Genomic DNA, 26,295 nt, shown 5'->3' with positions numbered 1-26,295 from the left:
TAAATTATGTTCCCACTTTTAAAAGCGTACCTCCCAAGCTGCGGGCTTCAGAGGGGAGGGGGGCAGGGGATTGGGATAGACTGGTGATGGGTAGTAAGGAGGGCACGTATTGCATGGTGCACTGGGTGTTATACGCAACTAATGAATCATTGAACTTTACATCAAAAACCAGGGATGTACTGAGGAGATAATGCTAAGTGAAATAAGTCAAGCAGAGAAAGACAACTATCATATGATTTCTCTCATCTATGGAACATAAGAACTAGGATGATCGGTAGGGGAAGAAAGGGATAAAGAAGGGGGGGGTAATCAGAAGGGGGAATGAAACATGAGAGACTATGGACTATGAGAAACAAACTGAGGGCCTCAGAGGGGAGGGGGGTGGGGGAATGGGATAGGCTGGTGATGGGTAGTAAGGAGGGCACGTATTGCATGGTGCACTGGGTGTTATACACAACTAATGAATCATCGAGCCTTACATCGGAAACCGGGGATGTACTGTATGGTGACTAACATAATATAATAAAAAATCATTAAAATAAAAAAAAAAAAAAAAAAACCAGGGATGTACTGTATGATGACTAACATAATAAAAAATATTTTTTAAAAAAATTTTAACCACAAAAAAAAAAAAAAAAAAAGCGTACCTCCCAATACATGGGCTACATTTTATAGGTAGATCAGGTAGTTTACTAAATGTGTGAATAAATTTTGTGCAGATATTATAATCGCTAATTTATAAAGTTCAGATAAACAGAGAGGGAAAGGAAATCTAATTCTACACTCTAACATAATCAATGCTACCAACTGGTATATTTCTTTTATTTTTTATTTTTTTTATTATATTATGTTAGTCACCATACAGTACATCTGGTATATTTCTATCCGTTCTTTCTCCATACAATTTTTTTTACACAGCTGTAATAAAAGTTTATGTGGAATACAATGTTTCACTTTTTATCTTAATACTCCTTCATGAGCTTTCTTCATGTTGCTATACCATCTTTATAACCATCATTCAAAATAGCCACATAAAATTTCACTCAATATATTAGCAAAACTTATGCAGCTAGTCTACCATCTAGACATAAGTCTTCATCTTTTCATTATGAGTAATGCTGTTTTAATAATATATGCTATTTAATCTATTAAGAATACTTAAGCTCAGAAATGATCCCAATAAGCCTATTAGCTAGCTATAATTAGTAGTATTTGTAACGTTCTGAATACTTACCAGACTAATATGTTTATTGTATGAAGTATACATGTGCGATGCCATCATTTCTACTGTAGTAAGCTTCTGTGGTTGAAGCAAGGAATTTAACCTGTCCACAATACTGATATCCAGCTCACAAAACACAGGATTTAACTTAATTTGTAATTCTGCCTTCTGAGGAACAGAACTAAGTCTTGCCTGATTACCCTTAAAAAAAAAAAAAAAAAAAAAAGGAAAACATTAATATGATCACCAACAGTACTACAAAATTAAGTGGAAACTGTATGATTGTGACAAAATGCATATCAAATGAAAATTTACAGGTGGGAATCACACAATAAAGCTTCCTACCTGGGGTCCTTTATTCTCAGAATGCTTATAATGAAGCTGAAGACACACAGGGGGATGGGAATCGGTTCGTTCTTTGGAATGGAACATTAAAAGCTTACAAAGAAAGACAAAAATAAATTAAATGTAAGATATTAAACTATAATTCATCCCATGAATTAACAGAGGTGCTAGTACTGGGAAGACTTTTTTGAAGTCAGGAAAGCTGATTTTCCATTTCATTTTGGTCATTTATAAGCAATGTGAATCTAAGACAAGTTAATTTCTGTGGTACTTAGTATCACATCTGCAGAATGTACGTGAGAATTCAAGTAAATTAATGACCAAGAAAATAAAAAAATGCACAAGGGCAAAGTAACAGCAATAAATGTTATCTTGGTAACTTTGAAAAGTTTCTCTAGCATACACTTTAAGAATTGGAAAAAAAATCAGAATAATAAATGAAGAAAAGACATTTTACTTGTCTTGAACTGCGCTTACCAGCACACTGCGGGTATTCAGGGTTTAACAGACTTCTTCTGAAATTAACAGTGCTTGGAAAACTGGTGAAATAAAGTCATCTGTCCCATAATCTGTCTGCTACTCTAAAACATGTCAACTCTAAAAATTCTAACACACTCTTACAATGACCTTGAACGCCATACTTTAAAATGTTTCAACGAACACAAACGCGTGCACAGGCACACACGCACACTTCCCTCCTCTATAACTTCCTATACTTTTTTTTTTTTTAAGAAAATCATTGCTGGTAATGAGACTCTTTAAAAGGAAGGCAGATTTAAAGCATAATCCTAAGGACAAAGTATCTAGCACTTACCTCTGTGTAGTGAGGAGGAACAGAATAAGAATCTGTTGGAAACAGGCACTCCAAAAGTTCCATTTGCCCAATGGACATATCAGTACTAAAATATCGGGAAGCTGATCTTTGTCTCTGTTCATAGGTCACTTTGATACCAGTACCTATAAATCTATTACAGAAAACGAAGCATTTAAGAGTATTTATACACTTCTAGGTTAACCAATATGTCAAAGAATAGTACACGAGTGTTACTAAAGCCCAGTTATCCACCTATTCTGACAAGTTCAAGTTGTTAGTAATAACTAATATTCCTAAGGGTATTAACCAGAAAGACTGCTTCAAATTTCCCATTCCCTGACATAAGAAAGCAATTTCTGATAGGAAATTATCCAGGATATATTTATTTCCCAACACTGCCCTCCCTTCTTTGACATTTTAAAATATAAACTCCAGTGGACAAAAATCTTTCAAATTTGTAAAATATATGTAATAGATTCTTAAAATTATTTAAGCCTCATGCAATATTTTAAAACCTTTAGTCAGCGGACCTCAAGTGAAAGTCGTCTTCCTGTTTTTGCTGCTTTTGTTATATTTCCTACTGGTAGACATTTGAAACTTTGTCAAAATGTTTTTACAGTTTAATTATAAATACTATGGTCCTAACTTGTACAGCTTTTTTAGCTAGGTATAAAAACTACTCTGTGTATTAATTTCAATACTTCAAAAAAAATCAAGTAAAATTAAAAGGCCAAACTTTTCTAAAAATATTAGTATATGTGCCTGAACTGTTGCATAAAATATGAACGAAAGATCACTTTAACGTTAAACTGAGCAATGTTTACATAGTAACAATATTATACTTACAAATTTAATTATCTCCTCATCCATTAGGACTCAACCCATGAAAGGATCACTGGCTATGTGAACAGCTTTAATTTTTTTTTTAATAAAGTTCTGTTGTTGTTCTTTTATTTGGGGCTTGAACTCAAGACCCTGAGATCAAGACCTGAGCTGAGATCAAGAGCTGGACACTTAACCAACTGGGTCACCCATGTGCCCCCGGATGGCTTTAACTTTTTAAAGCAGAAATTGAAAGTGTAGCATCCAGGCTCAGGGTCAGCCTTAGCACTCTTCCCCACCCCCATGACAGTGGCATGGGGGTCATGTTGTGTCCACGTCCCTTCTCATTAGCTTACTCCACTCTCACCAGCACCGCCATCTCTGCTGAGGGCCAGTAACAATAAGAACTATTTTAATGATTATAATGGTGTCGATATTTTAATTGGCAAAATGTGGTAAAAAAGAAAAATTGTCAAGGATGCCTAGGTGGCTCAGTGGGTTAAGGGTCTCCCTTTGGCTCAGGTCATGATCCGGAAGTCCTGGGATCTAGTCCCACATTGGGCTCCCAGCTCAGCAGGGAGTCTGCTTCCTCCTCTCCCTCTACCCCTCCCCCTTTCTCATGTTCTCACTTGTGCTCTCTCTCTCTCGAATGAATTAAAAAAAAAAAATCTTAAAAAAAAGAATTGTCAACAGCAGAGAAAACTCCAGATTATCTCAATCTTATATGTGAGTAGTTTTGCATGCCAAGTAACCTGAATGAGAGATTCTATATTAAGCATCTTTGTAGCACTGCAAGAAAACCTCACTCATTCCCTCATTTACAAATAAAATGAGAATCAGGAAAACGGAGATAGGTAGATAAAAAAAAAGTCCCCATCTGGTTCTTTTTCAAGCATCATTAATAAACATGAGAGAATTTACCTGAGGTGATCATGTTTGCAGGCTTCTGCAAATACTGCTCGGAAAGACTTAAAATCATCTGTTGAAAATCTTGCTGAGTCAGTCTTTTCTATGCAGGTAAAGAAAGCTATCGCCAAAGGTGTCAATGGATTGAGGTTCAGTGATGTTTCAGGTGGAGATAAAGGGTCGATGTGAAGTACAGAGATGGAAAAGGTTCCCACAGCTAATCTAAAAATAAGTTCAGGCCTAGATTCATCCACTGAAACAGATCTAGATGGGAGAGCTGAAACACATGGGTTAAAATTACATACATAAAATGTAATACTTAAAAACAATCCATTATATCAAAATTATAAAACCTTTACTCATGTGTTAGTTGTAAAAAGCAGGTGATCACACAACAGTTTGATATTTGACATTAAACAAGTAAGATAAACTGTTAGCTTTCTACATTTGATATCCAGGATCCTTGATACTTGAAGCATCAAAAAGAAACATATGAACAAAAGTTTCGCATTAATAAAACTATACTGGAAAAGTCGCAGATTAACCCAAAAGCTGCTCACCAGATTTTCGTTTAAGCCTTGTGTCTATTTCAATTAAATTTCGCGGAGAAAAGAACGGAGCTTCTCTTTCAAGGAAAAGTGTAAACAATGGAACAAGTATCGATGGTTGATTAAGATTCCTAAACTGCAATAATATGGAACTTACAGTTTACTTTTTACTGAAAAATATTTAAATACACAGACTACAGCGAATGGGCAACTATTCTAAAATATTCCATGGTGAGTTGTTCAACCATGCTTCTTCACATTTTCTTTCTAAACTTTGTTAATTGGCCTAGATAAAAATTTTTTTTTATAGAGGGAAAGAAACGCAGCAGTAGAATGGCATTTTCTAGAAAGAAACAATTTGTTTTAATTTTTCTTTTTTTTTAATTCCAGTGGAAAACTACCATAAGCGTCTTACACTACTTACAAGTCTTCTGTAAATTTGGTGGGTGAACCAGGTTGGTTGGCAATGTGGACCCTCTTACTGGCTGTTCCTTATGATGTTCAAGGAAATCGCCCCACGTTGGCTGAAGCTGTAAAAGAATTTTTTTTAAATCACGTGAATAAAGTGTAGAATTTCAGAAGCCAAGTTTCAAGAACAGAACAAAACTTAAATAATACTTTACCACAGTAGTACTTAATGGAGACCCCGCTGGAGTATTTGTGTAGGTACTAGTTAATGATAACTCAAGGTCCATATTTGGAGGGTCTCCCAGAGGTGGAAGAGAAGAGAGACTGTGGGACATGTCCATATCGGCCATGGAGAAGAAAACTTCTTCTTCTAGAGAGAATTAAACCTTGTCAGTTGTATAATTCATGTCTTTAAAGTCAGTTAACATACATCAATATAATATTCTTTCTTCGGATCGGATTATCTGAGACACAGTGACGCCCTACAATTTACGTTACTTCTGACGGGTTCATTTGTGAGGATCCAAGATAGAAATGGCATAGTAAAAACTCAACCAGAAACAAGTTAACAAGAGGTTATGCTATCCTACTAGTGAACTTGTTTTTGGGGTGGTTTTTTTTTTTTTTTAGGATTTGCAGTACTACGTGGTATGTTTTAAAGAGTCATATGACAATTTAGAAGTTATATTCCAACTTTAAAATAGTATAAAGATCTTGCAATCTCTGGTTTCATATGAATACAGCTCTTTAGAAAACAAAAACAAAAAAAATACCTGAATGTATTATCTAGAATTCTATTTACATTTCACTTCTTTCTGGAGGGTGGCTTACCCTCATGGAAATGAAGTTTGTTACGACCAAAATCTCTTGAGTCGACTTTTAATTTTTTAGTTTTTAACTTATTTAGTTCAACATTCTGTACTTAAATTGATTCTTATTATTAAAGTATTAGCACTAAACATTCTAAAACACCTGTAAAAATGCAAAGTAAACTGGGGACAGACTGTATTTATGTGTAATTAATGGAAGAGCAGAAAAACAGGTTCCATTTAAGGGCATTTAACCGTAAATCATTATACGAGCATGTAAGAATTTGACAAAATGAATAATTACCCCAATTTATCTTTTGTAAAAATTGACATTTTTGTAAATTACCAAAAAAAAAAAAAAGAAATTGTGATTTACAAAGCAAGATTACACAATCAAAAAAAGATACGTGCGCCAGCGCATCACTGTAAGGCTGCAGTTAGATCAACATAAATTTAAACCTTCTTAGATCACAGCTTTTCCGTTCTTTCATTACTAAACTCCACTTCACAGCAGCCAAATTAAGTTTACTTTGCTCTGTGATGACGCTGTAGGAATCCAGTGTCAATTGTTTTAGTGGCTTACCACGGCTAGAAGGTGTACGAGCGGATTCTGTCTCGTAAAAGCTTTGCTCTGAAGATACACCCACTGAGAGGGAATCTTTCCTCAAGTAATACCGGTTTAATTCCATCTGAATTCGATATTCATCTTCTTGCTGCATGGGTCGGTTTTTTCTATCTTTATTAGCTAACCCTATTTTGCTAGAATTTTCTACAAGTACAGAAAGGAAAGCAAAACAGTAATTAAATTTGGAGTCATTCAATCACTCATCTCTCTCCCAAAACCCACTTGTCCAACACCAACAGCAACTTCATGCCACAGTCAATGCAGAACTTCCACTATTTAATATTAACCAGAGCTCTGCAGTAGCTTTAAGCAACTAAGAATCACAGAATCTATAAAGTTTTAAATAATTAAAAATAATAACAGAGTTGCATATTGCCATACTTGCCTGGTCCAGCAATAGCTGCTAACATATCCAAAAGCAGGTGCACCTGCCTTGGTGACAGGAATAGATGAATAGAGTCTATCTGTCCATCAATATCCAACTTCCAAAAAAAAAAAAAAAAAAGCAATTCAGGATAAACACTCTTTAAAACCTCATCACCACAAATCCCAGTATACTTTAATGCACTGAGATGAATACTGATTACTTAGTCTTGGATTCCTTTGCTTAAGATATCCTCCACTAATTCACACAACCGAAACGAAAAGACTTAAAGGCCACCAAACTCTTGTTCTAAGGGAGGAAATCCTCCTGCAAAATTCCATGTTGGCAAGTCCAATGTCCTACTTTTTATCTGAGTTTCCTGAGTATTTCAAGTATTTGAGGAGGCTTCAAGCCACAGTCACTAGGAAGAATACGAAGATAGCTCAGAATTCACTCCCAACAGGACTTCAAGACTCAAATCATAATCCTCAAAGTGGGATTCCAACCAAGAGCAAATGAAGTTGGCTTTCCCAAGTTTGCCTGTGGATAACACTCCCTAAGCAGAGCATGGGAGGCCTTCCCCACCAACAGTGTGTCTCTCCACACGCCCAGGCAGTGTTCCACAAAGCCCGTTCTCTGCTGGGCAGGAAAGTGCGGGCCACAGCAGAAACGCCCATGAAGTGGTGCTCATGTGGAATGCCTTGCTCTTTTCCAAGTCTTTGTCCATTTTTCCTCCTGGAAATAAAAGCCCCAGCCGGTCTCATCCTGATTCCTGTGGAGTATATGCTGACAAAACAATTACTCTATTTTCTATATCACATTCTAACACGTTGAGTATGCCTGCCTTACTTTTCACTCACCTCCTCTTAGGGCTAATGCTAACACTCCTATTATCTTTATGTCAATTTGCAATTTTAAAAGAATTCAATTAATAACATTTATATTTGGAAATGGTATCTTCCCGGGGAGGGGGATAGTTTCATCTGATTCTAAAAACAAAAAATATTACATAGTAATACTAAGAGGTTTCCATGATCTGAGAATATAATACATTCTCCAGTAATAACAATCATCACTATCACCTTTTTCTGAGTGTTTGGGGCACTATGCTTTTATTACATTTCCCCACATTCTAGTAAGGCTCCTGTTTTACAGACAAGGACACGGGATCACAAAGATTTGCACAAGGCTATCTACAGAGCCAGAGCCAGCATTTTAACCTAGGCTGACCTAGATGGGAAGCCTCACTCCTCCAATGACATGGCTCTCCGTGGACTTGTTTTATGGGGCTCCTTGCTGACGGCTGCCATCCCAGACAGTGAATCAGCAAGGAGTTTAGGCTGGGGACAGTGGGAAAATCTCTGATTACAAGCCATATTTAAAAACCGGTTTTCAATTTCTTAGTATTGAAAACATAATCTCCGACCTTCACTAGGATGAATGATCAAGAGTTTCACTTCTAATATTCATAGAAATATTATTTTTACATTCTAAGTTTGGCATACAAAGAGCAAAGCACCTCTTACTTTCCTCTGGAAATAGAAAAGACAGAACATAACTAAAATAATTTCACACTCAATATGACATGGTAACTAAACAAAAAGTCTATAAATTCAATACACACAGCTCGTCTATTTCCTTATAGGATGCATTCCTGAAAGTATATGCTAAAACTGAACATGTGAACTATCAGGCTGACACATTATTTGGGGTGGATACCATCTCAGAGAACTAAAAACAAAACAAAAACAAAAACAAACTTTTTGGAAGATTTATTTTAGAGAAAGAGAGCACATGCACATGCAAGGGGGCAGGGGGCAAAGGAAGAGGGAGAGAGAGATCTCAAACAGACTCTACTGAGTGTGGAGCCCAACCCCGGGCTCAATCTCACGACCGAGATCATGACCTGAGCCAAAATCAACAGTCGGACACTTAACTGGCTGAGCCACCCAGGAGCCTCCCCCCCAAAAAATCCTTCATAACATCTTGATGCACAGTTGAAAAACTTGTGGATCTAACGAACATTGGCGAGACTGAAGATCTGACACTTGAGCACCCCTAACCAATGCCATCTTTGTCTACATGGCATTAAGTTCACTGGGATTTATGTTTCTCAAAGCTAATATCTAGAACTTTGATTTTTCCATTTAGCCTTCATTTTCATTAAATAACAAAAGGTACTCAAACTCAAGTTACTACACAAAATTACCATGTAGGCAAGGATGGGAACCTCTCCAAATATCAAACGCTGGCTGGCAAACAATGCCATCATGCTATAATTCCACATGTTCATTTGTCACCTAATACACAGATGTCCAAAAGTAACATCGAAAAGGCACTTATACAAATCAACACAATGTGCAAAAGTTCCGGTATGCACAAAGATCTAATACGCAAATGTGGAGGACTATCTAATTTAATCAAAAGAGAACTATAAAAGTGATGCCATGGTTCTTCCTTCTTAGAGAACTAGCTGATGCATTCCCCAGAGGCATGGGTGTGTCAGTTTCCCAAGGATGTTAGCACTTCTCGGCATTCCCTGTAGTGTTGAAACACACCTACGGCTTTCCTGTTATTTTATGAACAGGCTTAAGACCTGGTGAAAGGATTCCATACCACCTGAGATAGGACAGAGCAGTAAGAAAAAGAAAAAAAAAAAAGGAGACGAAGTAATCAGCAACAGGAAAGCTGGCATTCTGATCATCACCTTCCTCTGCCTCTAACTGGAGTCAGGCGTGACAGTCCAAGATGGATTGCTGGAGATCCTCAATCCTCTGAAAATCTTCTCCCGTGTGTGCACAAGTACTCAGTTGCTCCCTCTTCCATGTCCCCACAGCAATGTATGTCTATATCCCTTACTATATGTTGTATTAAGGCAAAGGCAGTATTCCACTCTTCTCTACATCTCCCTCAAGAAACTGCATGGGGCCTGGCACCCAGTAGTCACTCAAACATCTACAGCTAGTTAGTCCAGTGAGTAAACAAATGAACAAATCCTGATATTTTCTTAAACTACATTTTACAGAGATTATATAGAAAATTAGATTTCAAAGTTTGAAAATAACACTTCACAGATATGTTTTAACAGACTAAATAAAGGCTTCCTGACTCTCCAGCACACTGCTCAATATGTTCCCTAAGAAACAAGTGCAGTTGTCTTTACAGGGTCTTCAAAAAGCCATAAGACATCATGGGAAAAAAAATCTCTTTTCATAAACATTATACAACTATAAAAACAGTCATTCTGTTCAAAACACATCTGGGTGGGCATTTTTACATGCATACAATTAAACACCTTCTATAGTCAACTTACTTCCAAATCTCTTCTCCATTAAACCGAATGCTATGATGATAGAAAGGGTCTTCAATAAATTCCTAATTTATTAACTCATGAAGGTTTCTGAACTGCTAGAATGGGGGGAAGCAAGCGCAGGAGACAGTGCTAACACCTGAGCTGAGCAGAGGGTGAAGACAGTCCTCACATGAGTCCCTGAGACCTAAGGACAGAGGCACCAGCTGAGAGTAAGAACTCCATAATCCAGGACAGAGGGCATGCTAGTTACAGGACAACCCACAGTAGCCAATCAGTGGGTCGGTCACTGCACACATTCAAGAATACTTGTACCTCTGTTTTATCTGTAGAAAATGAAACAAATACTGACCTTAGCTCCAGGAAGTACTTCATTCTGTTTCAATGTGAGACTCAACTCCAGCCTACCAATTAGGCCTCCAATCTGCACTGGGTCAGAGGGTGCTACCTCTGGTAAATTTCTAGTTAGTTGTGGGTGTGGCTCATAAACAATTTTGGGATTCCAGCTAGGTGACAGCTTTGGCTCAGTTTCCTACAATGAGGCAATAAGAATAAAGTAATTCTTTAAAACACCTGACTGTAAATAAACCGAAATGCAAAATACAAATGTCAACTTAAGAGTAAATTTGACATGAAAAACTGTATTACGTGATGATGAATAAACCACTGTCTTATAGCCAGCATGAAACACAACAGTAATAAAGGTAAATCATGGAAAAGGACTTTATGAAAAAAAGCACAACATCTATTCAAATTACAGCAATAAGAAAACTTAATAGACATTCTATAATTATGAAAATCTGAATATAAAAGACAAATTATGGAAGGACTGATTTATAAAAGGACTCTCCACTCTTAGAAAGGATTAATAAAGGGGCGCCTGGGTGGCGCAGTCGTTAAGCGTCTGCCTTCGGCTCAGGGCGTGATCCCGGAGTTATGGGATCGAGCCCCACGTCAGGCTCCTCCACTGGGAGCCTGCTTCTTCCTCTCCCACTCCCCCTGCTTGTGTTCCCTCTCTCGCTGGCTGTCTCTATCTCTGTCGAATAAATAAATAAAATCTTTAAAAAAAAAAAAAAAGAAAGGATTAATAAAAATTACAAAAATTTTTTAAGATATGATTTGTAAGTTTTCAACAATATAGTCATTATGTAAGGTAAATGTGAACACTGCTTTTGTTTTTATTTTAAAAGGGTATTAGCTGTTAATATACCATTTTCCCACAAGACGCAGTATCCAATGTTATACCCAGCACTGGTAGGAAAGGCATTAATCATGAGTATTTTAAAAACTCTGAAATGTGAGACTCCCTACTGAATATTTGTGTTAACTTCCAGATCGGATGGAAACTCACTAACACATATTCTATATCCTAGCACAATTTAATAGACCTCCTTTAAACCATTTTTTTTTTTTAATTTATTTTTTGGAGAAGGAGAGAGAGACTCTTAAGCAGACTCCATGCCCAGTGCAGAGCCTGATGCTGGGCTGGATCTCACGACCCTGAGATCACGACCTGAGGTGAAATCAAGAGTCGGACGCTCAACCGACTGAGCCACCCTGGCGCTGCTAATTCAAACTTTTTAAAAACCTATGATTTAGTGTTTGGCTTTTTCCTTTTGTTTTTCTTACCGCTGGTGCAGTTGAACACACTGGGGAAGACTTTGCTGACGCAGAAAACTCCTCCCAGAAGAGAGATACTCCGGAGAGCTGAAGTAACTTGTGAGCAAAGGCTGTGGGCTGATGCACGTTAATTCCTGAGGCCTCATCCGCAGCTTCATCACAGTAGACAGTTCTGAAAGTTCAAAAGCGTTGGCATAAAACTCCTAAGGAAACCTACTTGCAAGTCTAAGAAACACACACAGCTTTTTAAGGTAAAGGGTTTTTTAAGTGTTAGCACTCCTTAGAAAAGGCCTAGAATGTGGTCAGCATTAGTGCCACAGGAAACGTTTTCACCAAGAGACCTCAGCCTCAAGGAGGATAATTTTATGGGCTCCTCAACTGGGGGAAAAGATTAGTAACTTCCTAAAGTTAGCCTCAAGGAAAACAACTCTTGTCTCCCTCACAAACATCTCTTGGTAACAGTGAGACAGCATTTGGCTCCAAGTCACAAGTCCTCAATGAATGACATTTCTTGAATTCTTGTGACTCTGAGTTCTTATGACTACACTTCAGTTTCAATAAAATACAGAATGTAGTTCTACATGCATGAGATCTTAGATACTTCTTAATATACCATTCAGGTACTGCAACCTAATTCAAAAATCTGTTAACAATAACTATTTCACTAATAGGTAATTTTATGATGATAGGAAGACAGAAATCATAAGATATCTGCTTAAAAATTTGGTAAAAGCCCCCAACAGATTCCTATACAAAGTGTCCTTGGTGCTCAGTGCACACACTTCATTCTGCACATTTCTGTCACATTAAGACACAGGTGAACAGTGACTACCTCAAGGGCCACCCTCCCGGGTCCCCTCCTTCTTTGGGTGCTTGGTACTATCTGTATGTTACTGTGCTCTCAATAAACTTCGCTTTGCTGCCCACCAAAAAACAAAAACAAAACCAGTGACTACCTCAAATCGACACTCAGGAGTATCTGTATGAATCAATCTCTGTTTTGGAGCTATTTATAAGGCTCTAAGTGGGCATACACAGAAAACCAAGTGCTGGTTTCTATCTTTTTAAGTAAATCACTATCGCACAGATACTCTCACAGAATCCTCTCAAAGAACACTGCAGGCTTAGCCTTTCTCGTGAAAGCAGCACTCAGATCAAGCACAGGAAAGCAAAGAAGCCCTTCACGTTAAGGAGACACGCCGAAACAGGCGTGTCGCTGGTATGAAAAAACTCCAACAGCAGTGCCTTAAATTTAGCAGCACTCCCATATTCATGATTATTATTTGATTATTGACTAAAAGAGAATCATTTGCTTTGAATTCCACACAGTATTATATACAATTATACCTCAACTGGGACTTTAAGTTTTCGATTATGGGATTAGAACGTATCTTGGAACAGCATTTACTCGGAAACCATACAATGTAGTTACTCAATAGCATCACTTCTAATCTCTAAAAGCATCATAAAATTTAATGAAAGTCAGATCTTATTACTTACAAAAGAAAAGAATAGGGTCATTTATTCTCAGATATAAGAAGTCTCACCTTTCTATTCGAATTTCAAGTGCAGCTCCAGTTTTGGAATTTTCTGGCACATGTTCAATTCTCAAGACAGTGTCTATAAAAGTGACTTTCACTCTTCTTAGTACTGGAGTAAACAGGTAACCGTCAACATGAGACCATACATATACTAAATAAAAATTTCTAATGAAAGGAATAAATAGTAATAAGAACGTACAAAATAAAGTTGTATTTCTTTCCTTAAAAATCCCAAAATCTTGAGTTTGGTAATAAAACATTCTGCCTTACTGAGCACCTACCCCAACACATCTCAACAGGTACCTGCACAACGCCCAACACACTCTACTGACAAAAAGAAACAGAGGAAAAACTAGGGTACAAAAGAACTTGAAATTAAATTGAATATTTCAAATAACCGCAATTCTAAAGTTCTGAAGTGAGAACAGTAACTCCTTTAAAAAAAAAAAAAAATCACTCCAATGGTTTTCCTTATACAAGGCTTACTAAAGAAAGGTACTAAATTACTAATTTAAAAAAAAAAACAAACTAAAATTTTTAAAAAATACTCAATAATGCCAAACCTGTTTCAATGGTTTCAGCAAACTTTTCAAGTCCTTCAAAAGGCTGTGATGCTTCTCCTTGTTCATCTGTTAATTTCTGGCTAAGACATTCTTTTGCCAATTGCATACTGCTGGTCATGAAACTTGACCAATACATAGGCTCAGAACCAGTTGCTGCAGAAAATATAGATTAATCCTAAATAACTTCTCATAGTTACAACAAAGCCATTTCTTAAAACGTCACACTCGAAATAAATTCTTAACCCTCCAAGAGATATATAACATAGTGGTGTTACACAGGCATATGATACTCTAGAAATTACTCTTGAGATTTAAACATCACCTTCTAATAACTGAGAAAAAGAAAAAAAAAATCACAGAAAGAAGACTAGAGACATGTGCTCTCATTAAATGATATGTATCTGTCAAATGTTAATTCATGAATTCATCCAACAAGTATCTAATGCATGCATGGTACTGTTCAAAATACTGAACAGGGGTCAGCAAATTTTTTTGGCGAAGGTCAGATGACGACTAGTTTAGGCTTTGTGGGCCCTAGAGTCTCTACCCTGACTACTCAACTCTCTCGCTCTAGTGCAAAAGCAGCCAGAGAGAATAAGGAAATGAATGAGTATAGTAGTGTTCCAATACAAATTTATTTACAAAAATATGACAGATCAAATTTGGCCTGCAGGCCATAGTTAGCTGACCCTGCAGTAGGGGACAGAAAAATAATGATTGATTCTGCCCTCTGAGAGCCTAGAGAGTGGAAGAAATGAGATGTGGTTAAGAAGAATTAGTAAGCAACTGCGCAGTATCAACAGAAAACACTGACGGCTAAATCAAGAGGTTAATTCTTCCCACAGACAGAATTTAACAGGAAATCTGGTAGAGGTGGCATCTGACCCAGGCTTTAGAAGGTCAGTATAAATGTAGACAAAACCGAAGAACATCCTTTGAGGAATCCAGGAACTGGGAAAAATCCTTTCCAGGTCGTCCCTCATCAAAGAATTGCACTACACTTCCTTACAATATTCAAAACAAACTGACAGAGATTACTAGAATTACTGCCTTCCAAAATGGAATTTAAAAACCCTTCTCATGGAATATTTTTAAAGGGAGAAAATTTGACTTTCCATAGGAAAATATTATTCTATGTACTCATCATGGTTAAAAAAATAAAATATTCTTGTTAGTTAAATGCCATTATCAAGGAGGATTTCCATGCACAGACTACCCTTTCAAAGTACAGGTGCTATTAATTCCAGTAAGCATAATTTAACCTTTGGTGTTCCAGACAGCACTTAGGATTGTAATTCTTCAAGTATATCTTCACCGGTATCACTTGCCACTCAAAGAATTTAAATTCGGAATTTAAGGTGATTTATATCATGACTATTGGCTTATAAAATACACACACACATACACACAAGCACACACTCTCTCTCTCTCTCTCCAAAGTAGAAAATCTGAGCTATAACAGAGCACAGTGGTTAAGAACATGGACTCCAGAACTAGACTGCCTGGGTTGAGATTCCAACTTTCCACTTAACTAGCTACGACCTTGGACAAGTTACTGAATCCACATGTGCCTCAATGTCCTGCTCCATAAATTGGAGCTAACAAACATATCTATTTCAAAGAGCTATGGTAAAATAATATTGGTAAAGCACTCACAACAGCATCTGGCACGCAAGAAACACTATACACTGTTTGATAAGTCAGAAAACAGCATATATATAACTAAAGCTACCACACGGATACACTTACAAATAATAACTTACTACTTCTCTAAAGCTTCTCCCTCCCACACTTTTCTTTGGAAAATTTTCAATCCTAAGGAAGAGTAAAATAGTGGTACAATGAACACCTACACAGCCTTCACTTAGATTGGTCACAAGTATATACACACACGCAAATACACACACACTCTCATTCTTTTTGCTGAACTATCTGAAGGTAAACTGCAGGCATCCTAACACTCACTCCTAAATACTTCAGCAGGAAACTCCTAAAAATACAAACATTCCCGTGCAAAAGCTCAACAACACGACACACCCAAGAAACGTAACACTGACAAGACACTATCTTCTATACATTCCACACCCATATTTCCCAGCTGTCCCAGTGCTATCCTTCATAACAAAAACAAAAAAACAGGATTATCTACTGCAGTTATTCATGTCTTACTCTTTAATCTGGAACAAGTCTACCTTTCTTGTCTTTCATGATACTGATACTCTAAAGAGTAACAACCTGTCCCCTTATTTTGGATTTGTCTGCCTTCTTATGATTGATTCAGATGAAGCAATTTTAACAGGAATAGTATATATACAATGTGTCCTTTTCAGCCATCACATCAGGACACACATTGTGACAGTCTGACCCACTACTGATGAAATTAAGACTGACCACTAGGGTTGTTGTGGTGACTGTCAATTTCCTCCACTGTGAAAGAAACATTTTTATAATATGTAATCAATGGGAGGTATGTTGATACATCTCAATATTAAGCTCCTCAACAACTGTTCACCAAATGGGGTTAGCATTCATTGATGATGACCACCGGTATCAATTTTTACCCTGGTGGCCAAAAACACGGTGATGGTCTATCATTTTTTCTACTCAAGTAGATATTCCACTGCAATAAAGAGCTTTCCCTTCTTCCTGCCTCCCTTACATACTGATTACTTATCTGTAACAGTATGGACTTAGAGTAGGTTTTTTTTTTTTAATTCCAAGTGTTTTAATCCATTTATTGTCATTAGTCCCAGACTTGGCCAATGAGAGCACCTATAAGCCCAATCCTCTGTCCTTTTAACATTTCTCCATCAATGTTTGAGCACTTCCTTGGTTTCTGGCACAATACTTTGAAACTTTAAAACACAAGTCACTTTATATAATCAGTAACAAATAATTAAACCAAATCATCAGTATATACTAAAGTTCCCATGGGTAAGTAGGGCAACAAGTAACTCTAAAGGTAAAAATCACACACCCCCAAGTCCTAATATTTTATACTGAAGATCTCACAAATACAATGCTAAGTAATAAATTAAATACTGAATTTAATACAATTAGGTTACTTTCCCGAACTGTGAAGAATACAAAGAGAAACAAACAAAACAGAAACACGTAACACACTTACCTAGGCGGGGTCTAGGCCGGAAGACCATTTCCAGCCCTTTCACTTCCAGTGCACAATTCTCCTGTAGCAAGGAGCCCCACGGAACTGACAGAGAAATTGACTGTATGAATCCTTCGGTGACTTCTAAAGGCGCATCTGCCGACTCCAGGATCTCATTGAGACACTAAAGAGAAAAACCAAGTGCATTTTGAAATCACAGGAACAAGAACTCAAACTTGTTAACTAATTCAAAGATGCTGAATATGCTGATATGTGTGTCAGACACTAGGGATAAGGAAAGCAGAGTCCAAGACAAAGACTCCCCGTCCTCACGAAGTTTACAAGATAGCTTACCACGAGGGACACACATAATTAAGGTGCGATGAGCTACGTGAAAGAGGAAATACACTGTACTATTTGAGCACGTAATGGAACCTAACCCGAAGATCCGAGGCAGGCCACCTGAGGAAGTGCTATTTAAAGGTGAGACCAGACAGGCTGAGTTGTTAAGCAAGCACAGTGATCCACACAGAGACAACAGCGTGTGGAAGGAATCAAAGAAAGCAGAGGTCAGAGAGTGCAAGCCCACATATTTGAGACGTAAAACTTTTTGAAAAGGAAAAGCTGCTTTAGGCTCCAGTGCTAGGGTGATGAGCCAGAGATACAGCCACATAGATAAGCGAGAGTGAAATCCGAACAGCCTTGTAACTCATGTTAAAGATTCTGACATTTATCTCAAGAGCAAAGTGACGCCACTGAAAGGTTTTAAGCAAGGGCACCACGACGAGATTAAAACTGTAAGCAAACCAGTTCAGTTCCGCTACCAAGCGGAGCGTGTATTGGAGGAAAGCAAAACTCAGGCAGAAAGGTCGTTCTGAGTAAGAGAAGCCAGGGAAATTGATTTGGCGAGGGCAGAAGTGGACGGATTTCTGTAGAATATTAGGAAGTAGAATTAATTGTCATCATGAGAAATAAAGAAAAGAAGGAATGAAGAATGACTTCAGGGTTGGGGACCCCGGCAGCTGGTTAGCTAGCAGTGCCGTTTACTGAGGAAAAAACCCGGAGAAGCAGGTTAGGGGGAGCTCGGGAGCCGAGTTCCAAAGAGTATATGTGAGCAGACATCCAGGTGGAGATGTCCAGGAGGCAGCTGGATATTCTGGTCTAGATGTCAGGAGAGCCATCTGGCCTGAAGATACAGAAGGGCACTATGAATCCAGAGCGTCAATGTAGCCCTAGGGTGAGGACAGACAGCCGTTGAGAACTTATGTAGAGTTAAATGACAAGAGGCCTAGGACTGAATCCACCAACATTTAAGAATTAAGAATCGGGGGTGCCTCAGTGGCTCAGTCAGTCGGGCGTCCAACTCTTGATTTCGGCTCAGGTCATGATCTCAAGGTCAGGAGATCCAGCCCTACATCAGGCTCCATGCTGGGCGTGGAGCCCACTTGAGGACCTGCAAAGTAAACTAGAAAAAAGCAGAGAGGTAGAAGGAAAATCAAGAAAGTCTTACATCCCCCAAAATCGTGGAAAGACAATTATAAATAGAGTGGTGCAGTGCAACAAAAGGCAAAAAGAGGCCAAAGATTTTTAAGCGTCGACTGGATTTTCCGATGTTTAGGGAACTGGTGATCCAACTGAAAACGATTTCAGTGGTGTGGTAAGGCAAGCCAGACTACAAGAGAAGGAAGACAGAATGGATGTAAATATCGTTACTAGAATAATTAAGTGTATTTCTTGACAATGTACTTTTTTTGGACAATGTACTTTATAAATTAAAAGAACTTAAAACACCAAATGTTTATTAAATGTCAGTTTAAGTATATGTAAGGTACTTTCTGCACGCTATGGTGAACAGCAGTGTCATAATTCTTTGTCTACAAACCTAACGCTGAATGTTGAGATTTAGCTGGCTCACATTTTATCATTGGAGGTCACTACTTTAAAAGGCTTTCTTCATGCTGATGTTTGTGTAATCCTACAGACTTTCTGAAGAGTACACCGGCATGGGTGGTTTTAAGGTAAACACACCCAGATCCTCAATCCACAAAAATATTCTAAAACTGACCTTCCTAAGAAGAGTACTTACCTGTGGCACCATGTTGGATTTCCTCTCCCATATTCCCTTGTATAATCTCCCTTCTCCCACTTCGCCAAAAAGGCCTATCTTTTCCCTTCCCAAATCTTCCTTTGTGCACTGCCAGGGTATAAAAATCTCCAGGAAGCACCAGCAAAAAGTTTGCTAGTCGTTCCCTATCTTACACATATCTTTGGCATGACACTCAATGAAAGTCAAAAAACTAAGTGATGTTACTACAAAATCCCTTCAATTCTCATCTACCTATTTATGACTAAAGCCTGTAACTATTTCAAAAATTTAGAATGAAATTTATGATGAGCCCTATCAAATTCTAGTTGTACGCATATTTGTTGATGGACACATGAACTAATCAGGGAAGAGGGGGAAAACCACCTACACGCATCATTAAGAAATGTATTTCTTAAGGAGCACCTGGGTGGCTCCTTCAGTTAAGCGTCTGCCTTTGGCCCAGGTCATGATCCTGGGGTCCTGGGACTGAGCCCCACATTGGGCTCCCTGCTCAGCAGGGAACCCGCTTCTCCTTCTCCTTGGGCCCCTTCCCCCCGAGCCCCACTCATGCTCTCTATCTTGCTCTGCCTTCTCTCTCAAATAAATAAAATCTTTTTAAAAAAATGTATTTCCAATAGAAGTTTTTATGTTTAGTATTTCAAATGTATATTTATATTGTTTTGATCAACTGCACTTATAATCATAATAATCACAATTTCAGAGGAAAAATGTTAATACTTAAAGCCTAATGGTTACCTGAAGGAAATACTGATAAGTTAAGATCAATACGGGAAGCCCTTAGAGGAACTAAAGAAACCGCTCAAAAAACATCAAGTGAGGAAATCATGAAAGGAATTAAAATGGGAATTAAAAGGAATAAATTTTAAAGGGAATTAAAAAGGAAATATTTACCTAATACAAAAGAAAGCTGGATGGTAACAGTAAATTTTTAAATATGATCAATTTCAATTTAATTTTTTATTGTAGAGAAAGCATAACATGATCAATAAAAGACTTGAGCATAAAATATATAAATTAAGATAAAATTTTGCAAAGCAAGATGGACAAATGAGTTCAATGGGAAAAGATACAATGTTAAATTTCCAACTATTAATGAAGAGCTTGTTCAAGCACTTTTAAATGTATAATGATGGGTATTCAGATCTTACTGGGTGAAAATATGTATTTTTTATATCAATATTTACAACATAATACAAATTACTCTCTACAACTATTTAAACTGTTAAAAAGAAAACTAAAGTCCAAGGTGGAGTCACTTGCCCCCCAGAACAGCAAATCGACTTAACTGCGGTCTGAACCTCTCCAGGAATGAAATTTTAGCCCATCAATCTGGATTTTCTGGCTGGCAACCAGTGAGGTAATCTGTCCTGTGGGCTCTCCACCCCCAAAGGAAGATGAGGTAATCCATCTAAAAGTCCCTGCTCTTTCTCCTCAGGAAAGAAGTCCTGGCCAGAAACAATCTTTTCTTTTGCTGGCAACTTCTTGCCCCACCCTCCCTCTTTCCAAAACCTTCCCTTTTGCACAACTTTGGAGCTCCCCTCTACCTGCTAGGTGGGATACTGCATGATTCAGCCAAGTAGATTTCCAAATGCTCTTGGGTGAATTTTTTTTAACAAAATTTATTATGAAAAATTTTAAGTCAATTTTAAATTGCACAAGGGAATGCAATAATTTTTCAAAAACTTTAAAAGAAAATTGGGCAAACGTGTTTTGAAGAACACTCCTTTAAAAGAGCATGTATTCAGGTCCTAGCTCACTTTACTAGCTGGGTGGCTCTGAACAAATTCTTGAGTCTCCACTTCCTCAGCCATAAAATAGGACAGTATCTATCTCACAGGGTGATCAGGAGCATAAATGAGATAATGCATAAAGCTATTAACGCAGTTCCTGGTACCAAGTACACACTTCACAATATAATGTTGACTATTGTTCTTTATCTCGCACAGGGCCTACCCAGTGCAATGATGAGCACTACCCGGAATTCAAGGTGTGTTTGACAGCGCGCAAGAAAACATTTATACAAGCACCCACTACGGTATACAGAGATGGAAGCTGCTTAATAAACAGATGCTGTTGTGTTCACAAGCAAACTAAAATCCCCTACCTTGACTCTACGTCCCCTCTAGTCATCAACCTCATTTCTCCCATAGCCAAGGCAACAATTTACCGGAATCACCAACTACTACCTGCCTTCTAACCCCCAGCTCCGATGACATTGCTCTTAACTGCCAAAAAGAGCTGCCGAATGCAACCATGTTCAGTCCTCACCTTCCTTGAATTCTCATCTCTAATTCCTATGACTGCTTCCCTGTCTGAAATCCTAACTTCCTTTGGCTCCTGTAACACTCTTCACACTCTCACTTTTCCTTCCAGTCCTTCACCACTTAAATGGTGGTGTTCACCTCACTCAGCTTCATCTTCAGCCTTTTTTGTTTCTCAGCTTCATCTACATGCTACCCACGCACTCTGTGCGGTTCCTGTGTTTCAGTCACTATTGACACTCTGATAACTTCTAAATCTTTATCTCCAGCTCTCCCTCAACTCCAATATCATATATGTTGGGAGAGTTAATAAAAGAAAACCGCATCTAAAATGGAAGGGGGGCACCTGGGCGACTCGGTTGAGCATTTGACTCTTGATTTCTGCTCAGGTCGCGATCTCATTGGTCATGAGATGTGGCTCCACGCTCAGCAGGGAGTCTGCTTGGGATTCTGTTTCTCCATCTCCCTCTGCCCCTCCCCCTGCACTCGCACACGCTAATAAAAAAATAAATTTTGAAAAATAAAATAAAATGGAGACAGGAGGCCAGGAGGGAAAGCTCTCATGCCCTACCACTGGTGGTCAGTTGCAAACCCAGCAAGGAGAGACCTACCTTGCAAGTCCATGTTACCTTAGCTACTACCTTCCTATCCCAGCAGGAGGCAGGAAAGTTTCCTCCTTTCCCTGATGCCCACAACAGCCAAGCTGGGGAGAGACAGTCACAGTCAGCCGTTGAAGAGCCACTCGACTTCGAACTCCAGTTTACTCCAATGGACTTTTTGTTTCTAACAGCCCTTCCAACTTCTCCCTTTCCTCTGTAAAAAAGCTTACTTCTTTGTTCTCCAGTCTAGCCCATAGTTTTGCTATAGCTTACTTGTCCCAGATTGCAATTCTCTGCTACCCAAATGAACCAATTTTTGCCAGGAAAGCAACTGGCAGTTTTATTTTTAAGGGTAACAACATAGAGCTCCCACTGCCTCCTGAGCATCTCTGTCTGGATGTTCCAAAGCCCCTTAAAAAAAAAAAAAAGTCAATGTTGAAACTTATTCTCCCCCCAATATCAATCTCCTCCTTTCCTCTCCCACTTGCTCCCACTCCCACAGGGACAAGGAAGGGGGACAAACACAACCTTCTCCATATCTAATATTTCCTATTAAACCAATAAACTAGTGCAGTAAGCCATGGTCATTCAAGACTCAGCCTTCTACTCATGTTTTTCATATTTTCATATCAATTTTAAATGAATAATTTAGAATGTTTGGCTCTAAAAAAAGGCCCATCATATAAAAAGTTCTGAATGGCTTGTCTCATGGGTTACTTCCACAATTAAAAGTCTGAAATGGGGAGGGGGCACCTGGGTGGCTCAGTCAGTTAAGGATCTGCCTTGGCTCAGGTCATGATCTCAGGGTCCTGGGATCAAGCCCAATATTGCTCCCTTGCTCAGCAGGGAGCCTGTTTCTCTTTCTCCCTCTGCCTCTCCCCTGGTTGTGTGTGTGCGCGCACACGCTCTCTCTCTCAAATAAAATCTTTAAAAAAGAAAGTCTGAAATTTTTGTTATCTCTGGAAAAGATGGGATTAAGGGATATTACTTCATACTCAATACTCAATACATTCCTTTATATATATATGCGTGTGTCTGTGTATATACTTCATCTTTCTTACCATTTGAATTTTTTGCAATCAACATGTTAATTATATAATAAAAGTAAATAATTTAAAATACACTAAAGTGTTTTAAACTATATATAGGCAATGGTAGCCTCTGTAACATGGGGATCTGTTAACATTAGACAACTATCTAGGAAACTGGATTTGATAGAATTCTCTTCCCAATAAACACCAAGTTTTCATTTGTCTCAATTTTGTGGCTACCTTAAGTTTATAACAGTTCAGAAAGTTCTATTATGGCAGTGAAGAATAGTATTAAAAGAAATAATTTGGTAATGTTAAGGAAACAGCTCTGAAAAGAGTCAATAGTTCAAGAATTTACACTGTGCCACTAAGGTACAAAATACTATCTCTAAATAGAAGATGTTTAAATAGGTCAAACTTCTATACAATCTTATATGCACTTGGGCAAAATTCCCTATATTCCATATCATAAAGTACTTGGAAATTCACTCACTCTGTGATATTCCAAGGTCTACTACAGTGTATGAGGATAAAAGTCTCAGCCCACTGGGACAAACTAATTCCCTGTTATCTACTCAGGCAACATTTTCCTCATTAGCCCAATGAAGTATATGCTTGTGATTAATTCTTAACCTAAAAGCAGAGCCCCCTGAAGTGCTCAGCAAATGTCATATCACAGATTACCTTAGAGTTTTTCTTATGTTGAAGGCCATTTTACTTTCAGTTATCAGTGAGTTTCATGCATATAGATAGACAAAGAGAAGGTAACACTGGTCTACTACACCATCTGGCATAGAATTAGTAATCGATGTTGCTTGAACTAAAGATAATTTTATTATATATACCAGTATAAGCAGGAAAGCAATAGAAAGATTATTAAGTTGAAATTAAAAGTCTTCAATGTCTTAATGTCTGTCTTCCTGGACATACTGAACTTCTGTGAAGGGTCTTTATCCATTGCTATATCCCCCAGCCCCTCATAGTGGCATGTGCTAAGAACTCAATAAAGGTAAATGAACCAATTGATGAAAAAATTTCAGGGGCGCCTGGGTGGCTCAGTCGTTAAGCATCTGCCTTCAGCTCAGGGCGTGATTCTGGGCTCCTGGGATCGAGCCCCACATCAGGCTCATCCGCTGGGAGCCTGCTTCTTCCTCTCCCACTCCCCCTGCTTGTGTTCCCTCTCTCACTGGCTGTCTCTCACTCGGTCAAATAAATAAATAAAATCTTTAAAAACAAAACAAAAAAAAACTTCAATTCAAAGAAATAATAAAGTCAAAATCTTAAAGAGTTGGAAAAGGAGGAGTCATCAAATCCAACCTCCTACCCAAGTAGAATTTCCTCCTTTCAACATTTTAAATTTTCAACCACTTCCTTGGGAAAACAATTTATGAATATATGAACCCACTACAGTTGTAGAATAGTTTCAAACCCCCTGCTTCTATTCCTCCCTTCCACTTTAAGCCCTTGGAAGGTAGTGATCTCCAAAGTGCGGTGTATGTATTCCAGAGAGTAGAACAGAGGACATAAAGGTAGGTGAGAAGTTAGACATTCTATACTCAATTTTTCACATTTTTAGATTTAAAAAGTGTACCAACATTTAATATACAAATGGGCACTGATACTCTTACTCACACCGTTAAGCAGATGGGCATAAAGTGAAGAACAGTGGTTCCACACTGGGGAGATGTTAAGAGTGGTGCCCTCACCTGGATATTCCACTTCGGCATTCTGAAACTTATTTAGCATAGACTCTACATTAATAAAAACAGATCTTGAAACAGTAGGAACTTTGTAAAGAGACAGAATGTGACAAAAACTTTGTTTTCTTATGGCCAAATATTTAAGAGTTGAATTTAAAGATGATAAGCAGTTTTCTTCTACACACAGAGTTCCAAATATGCTATTTATGTGACAACCCATGGCTATCAACAGCACATGCTACCTAGCAGGTATATTCCAAAGAACAAAAACACACCATCTTTTCAAAGTAAAGATATCACTTTAGGGGAACCTAGGTGGCTCAGTTGGTTAGGTGTCTGATTCTTGATTTCGGCTCAGGTCATGATCTCACGGTGATGAGACTGAGTCCTGTGTTGGGCTCTGCGCTCAGCATGGAGTCGGCTTGAAACTGTCTCTCTCCCTCTCCCTCTGCCCCCCCTCCAAAAGTAAGGATATCACTTTAATAACAAGTGAGAAAATAACTGCTTTTCAGGGGATCTGGCTGGCCAGGTTGGTAGAGCATGTAACTCCTGATCTTGGGATTTTGAGTTCGAGCCCCACGTTGGGTGTAGAGATTACTTAGAAATAAAATCTTCCCAAAAAAAGGGAAAAAACTGGGTGCCTGGGTGGCTCAGTCAGTTGAGCTACCTGCCTTCCACTGAGGTCATGATCTCGGGGTCCTGGGATAGAGCTCTGCACCGGGCTCCCTGCTCAGTGTGAAGCCTGCTTCTCCCTCTCCCACTCTGTCAAATAAATAAATAAAATCTTTTTTAAAAAAAGGGAAAAAATGCTTTTCAAAGGATACCTGTATTACAGAGAAGACATTCTGGAAAATTACATTTGGAAATGTTTCCATTCACACATGATTTTGTTACTGAAACAATCAAAAATATTGTCTTTTTTTAAAAGTCATCTACACAGGTTATAAAAGATTTGCAAACACGAGATTATCCCAGTGAATCTAAAAGTCTTAAAAGAATTTTTTAAAAGAGGTTTTAAAGTTAATTTTTCATATACATATAAATGCAACAACTTCCAATTAATTATCAAGAAAAACTGATTGAGACCAAGGAAGAAGGGAATGTCACAATCAATTTCAACACAATCCTGTGCATAATTGATGGTTGAGAATTGAAACATTACTAATGTCGCCAATGATGTGATTCTTCCATTTGGACCTATGAATCTTTGCCAGGTATCTTCTTTGTTTCACTCATGAAAGTCATTAGAATCAAAAGTCAAAAGCAACTGAATTTGGAATCAGTCCCAACTTTGAAGAGTTGGGACACCTGGGTGGCTCAGTTGGTTGAGCACCTGCCTTCAGCTCAGATCATGATCCTGGGTCTTGGGATGGAGTCCTGCACCGGGCTCCTTGCTCAGCGGGGAGCCTGCCTCTCCCTCTGCCTGCTGCTCCCGTGTGCGCGTGCGTGTGCACGTGCTAACAAATAACACAAAATCAAAAAAAAAAAAAAAGAACTTTGAAGAGTTATAGCTAAGTGTCACATCAAAATTTATCCTAGTTCAGAGACAGCACACTAGAATAGATAAATCAGCAACAACAAACGTTTACTAAAT

General features: G+C 38.2%; 1 protein-coding gene across 4 annotated transcripts in view; it reads right to left on the bottom strand.

Moving 5' to 3' along the window:
- The window catches only part of ATG2B (autophagy related 2B), a 72,642-nt gene that overhangs the window by 43,283 nt on the left and 3,064 nt on the right, over positions 1 to 26,295 (bottom strand). For 3 of the 4 annotated variants that reach the window (XM_026515351.4, XM_057318379.1, XM_044389942.3), the window contains exons 2-14: positions 17,025 to 17,187; positions 13,898 to 14,050; positions 13,341 to 13,443; positions 11,803 to 11,965; positions 10,526 to 10,705; positions 6,885 to 6,981; positions 6,458 to 6,643; positions 5,281 to 5,435; positions 5,082 to 5,187; positions 4,125 to 4,386; positions 2,382 to 2,532; positions 1,568 to 1,660; positions 1,235 to 1,423 (exon numbers count right to left, since the gene is read on the bottom strand). In XM_026515351.4, coding sequence (XP_026371136.1) covers positions 1,235 to 1,423; positions 1,568 to 1,660; positions 2,382 to 2,532; positions 4,125 to 4,386; positions 5,082 to 5,187; positions 5,281 to 5,435; positions 6,458 to 6,643; positions 6,885 to 6,981; positions 10,526 to 10,705; positions 11,803 to 11,965; positions 13,341 to 13,443; positions 13,898 to 14,050; positions 17,025 to 17,187 — 2,001 coding nt within the window. The remainder of the gene's footprint in view (positions 1 to 1,234; positions 1,424 to 1,567; positions 1,661 to 2,381; positions 2,533 to 4,124; positions 4,387 to 5,081; positions 5,188 to 5,280; positions 5,436 to 6,457; positions 6,644 to 6,884; positions 6,982 to 10,525; positions 10,706 to 11,802; positions 11,966 to 13,340; positions 13,444 to 13,897; positions 14,051 to 17,024; positions 17,188 to 26,295) is intronic. The other variant, XM_026515352.4, reaches the window with a different exon arrangement.

The sequence above is a fragment of the Ursus arctos genome, unplaced genomic scaffold, assembly GCF_023065955.2.
Source record: "Ursus arctos isolate Adak ecotype North America unplaced genomic scaffold, UrsArc2.0 scaffold_25, whole genome shotgun sequence".
Classification (NCBI taxonomy): domain Eukaryota; kingdom Metazoa; phylum Chordata; class Mammalia; order Carnivora; family Ursidae; genus Ursus; species Ursus arctos.
The sequence above is the reverse complement of the archived record's forward strand: the minus strand, read 5'-3'. Positions and strand labels throughout refer to the sequence as shown.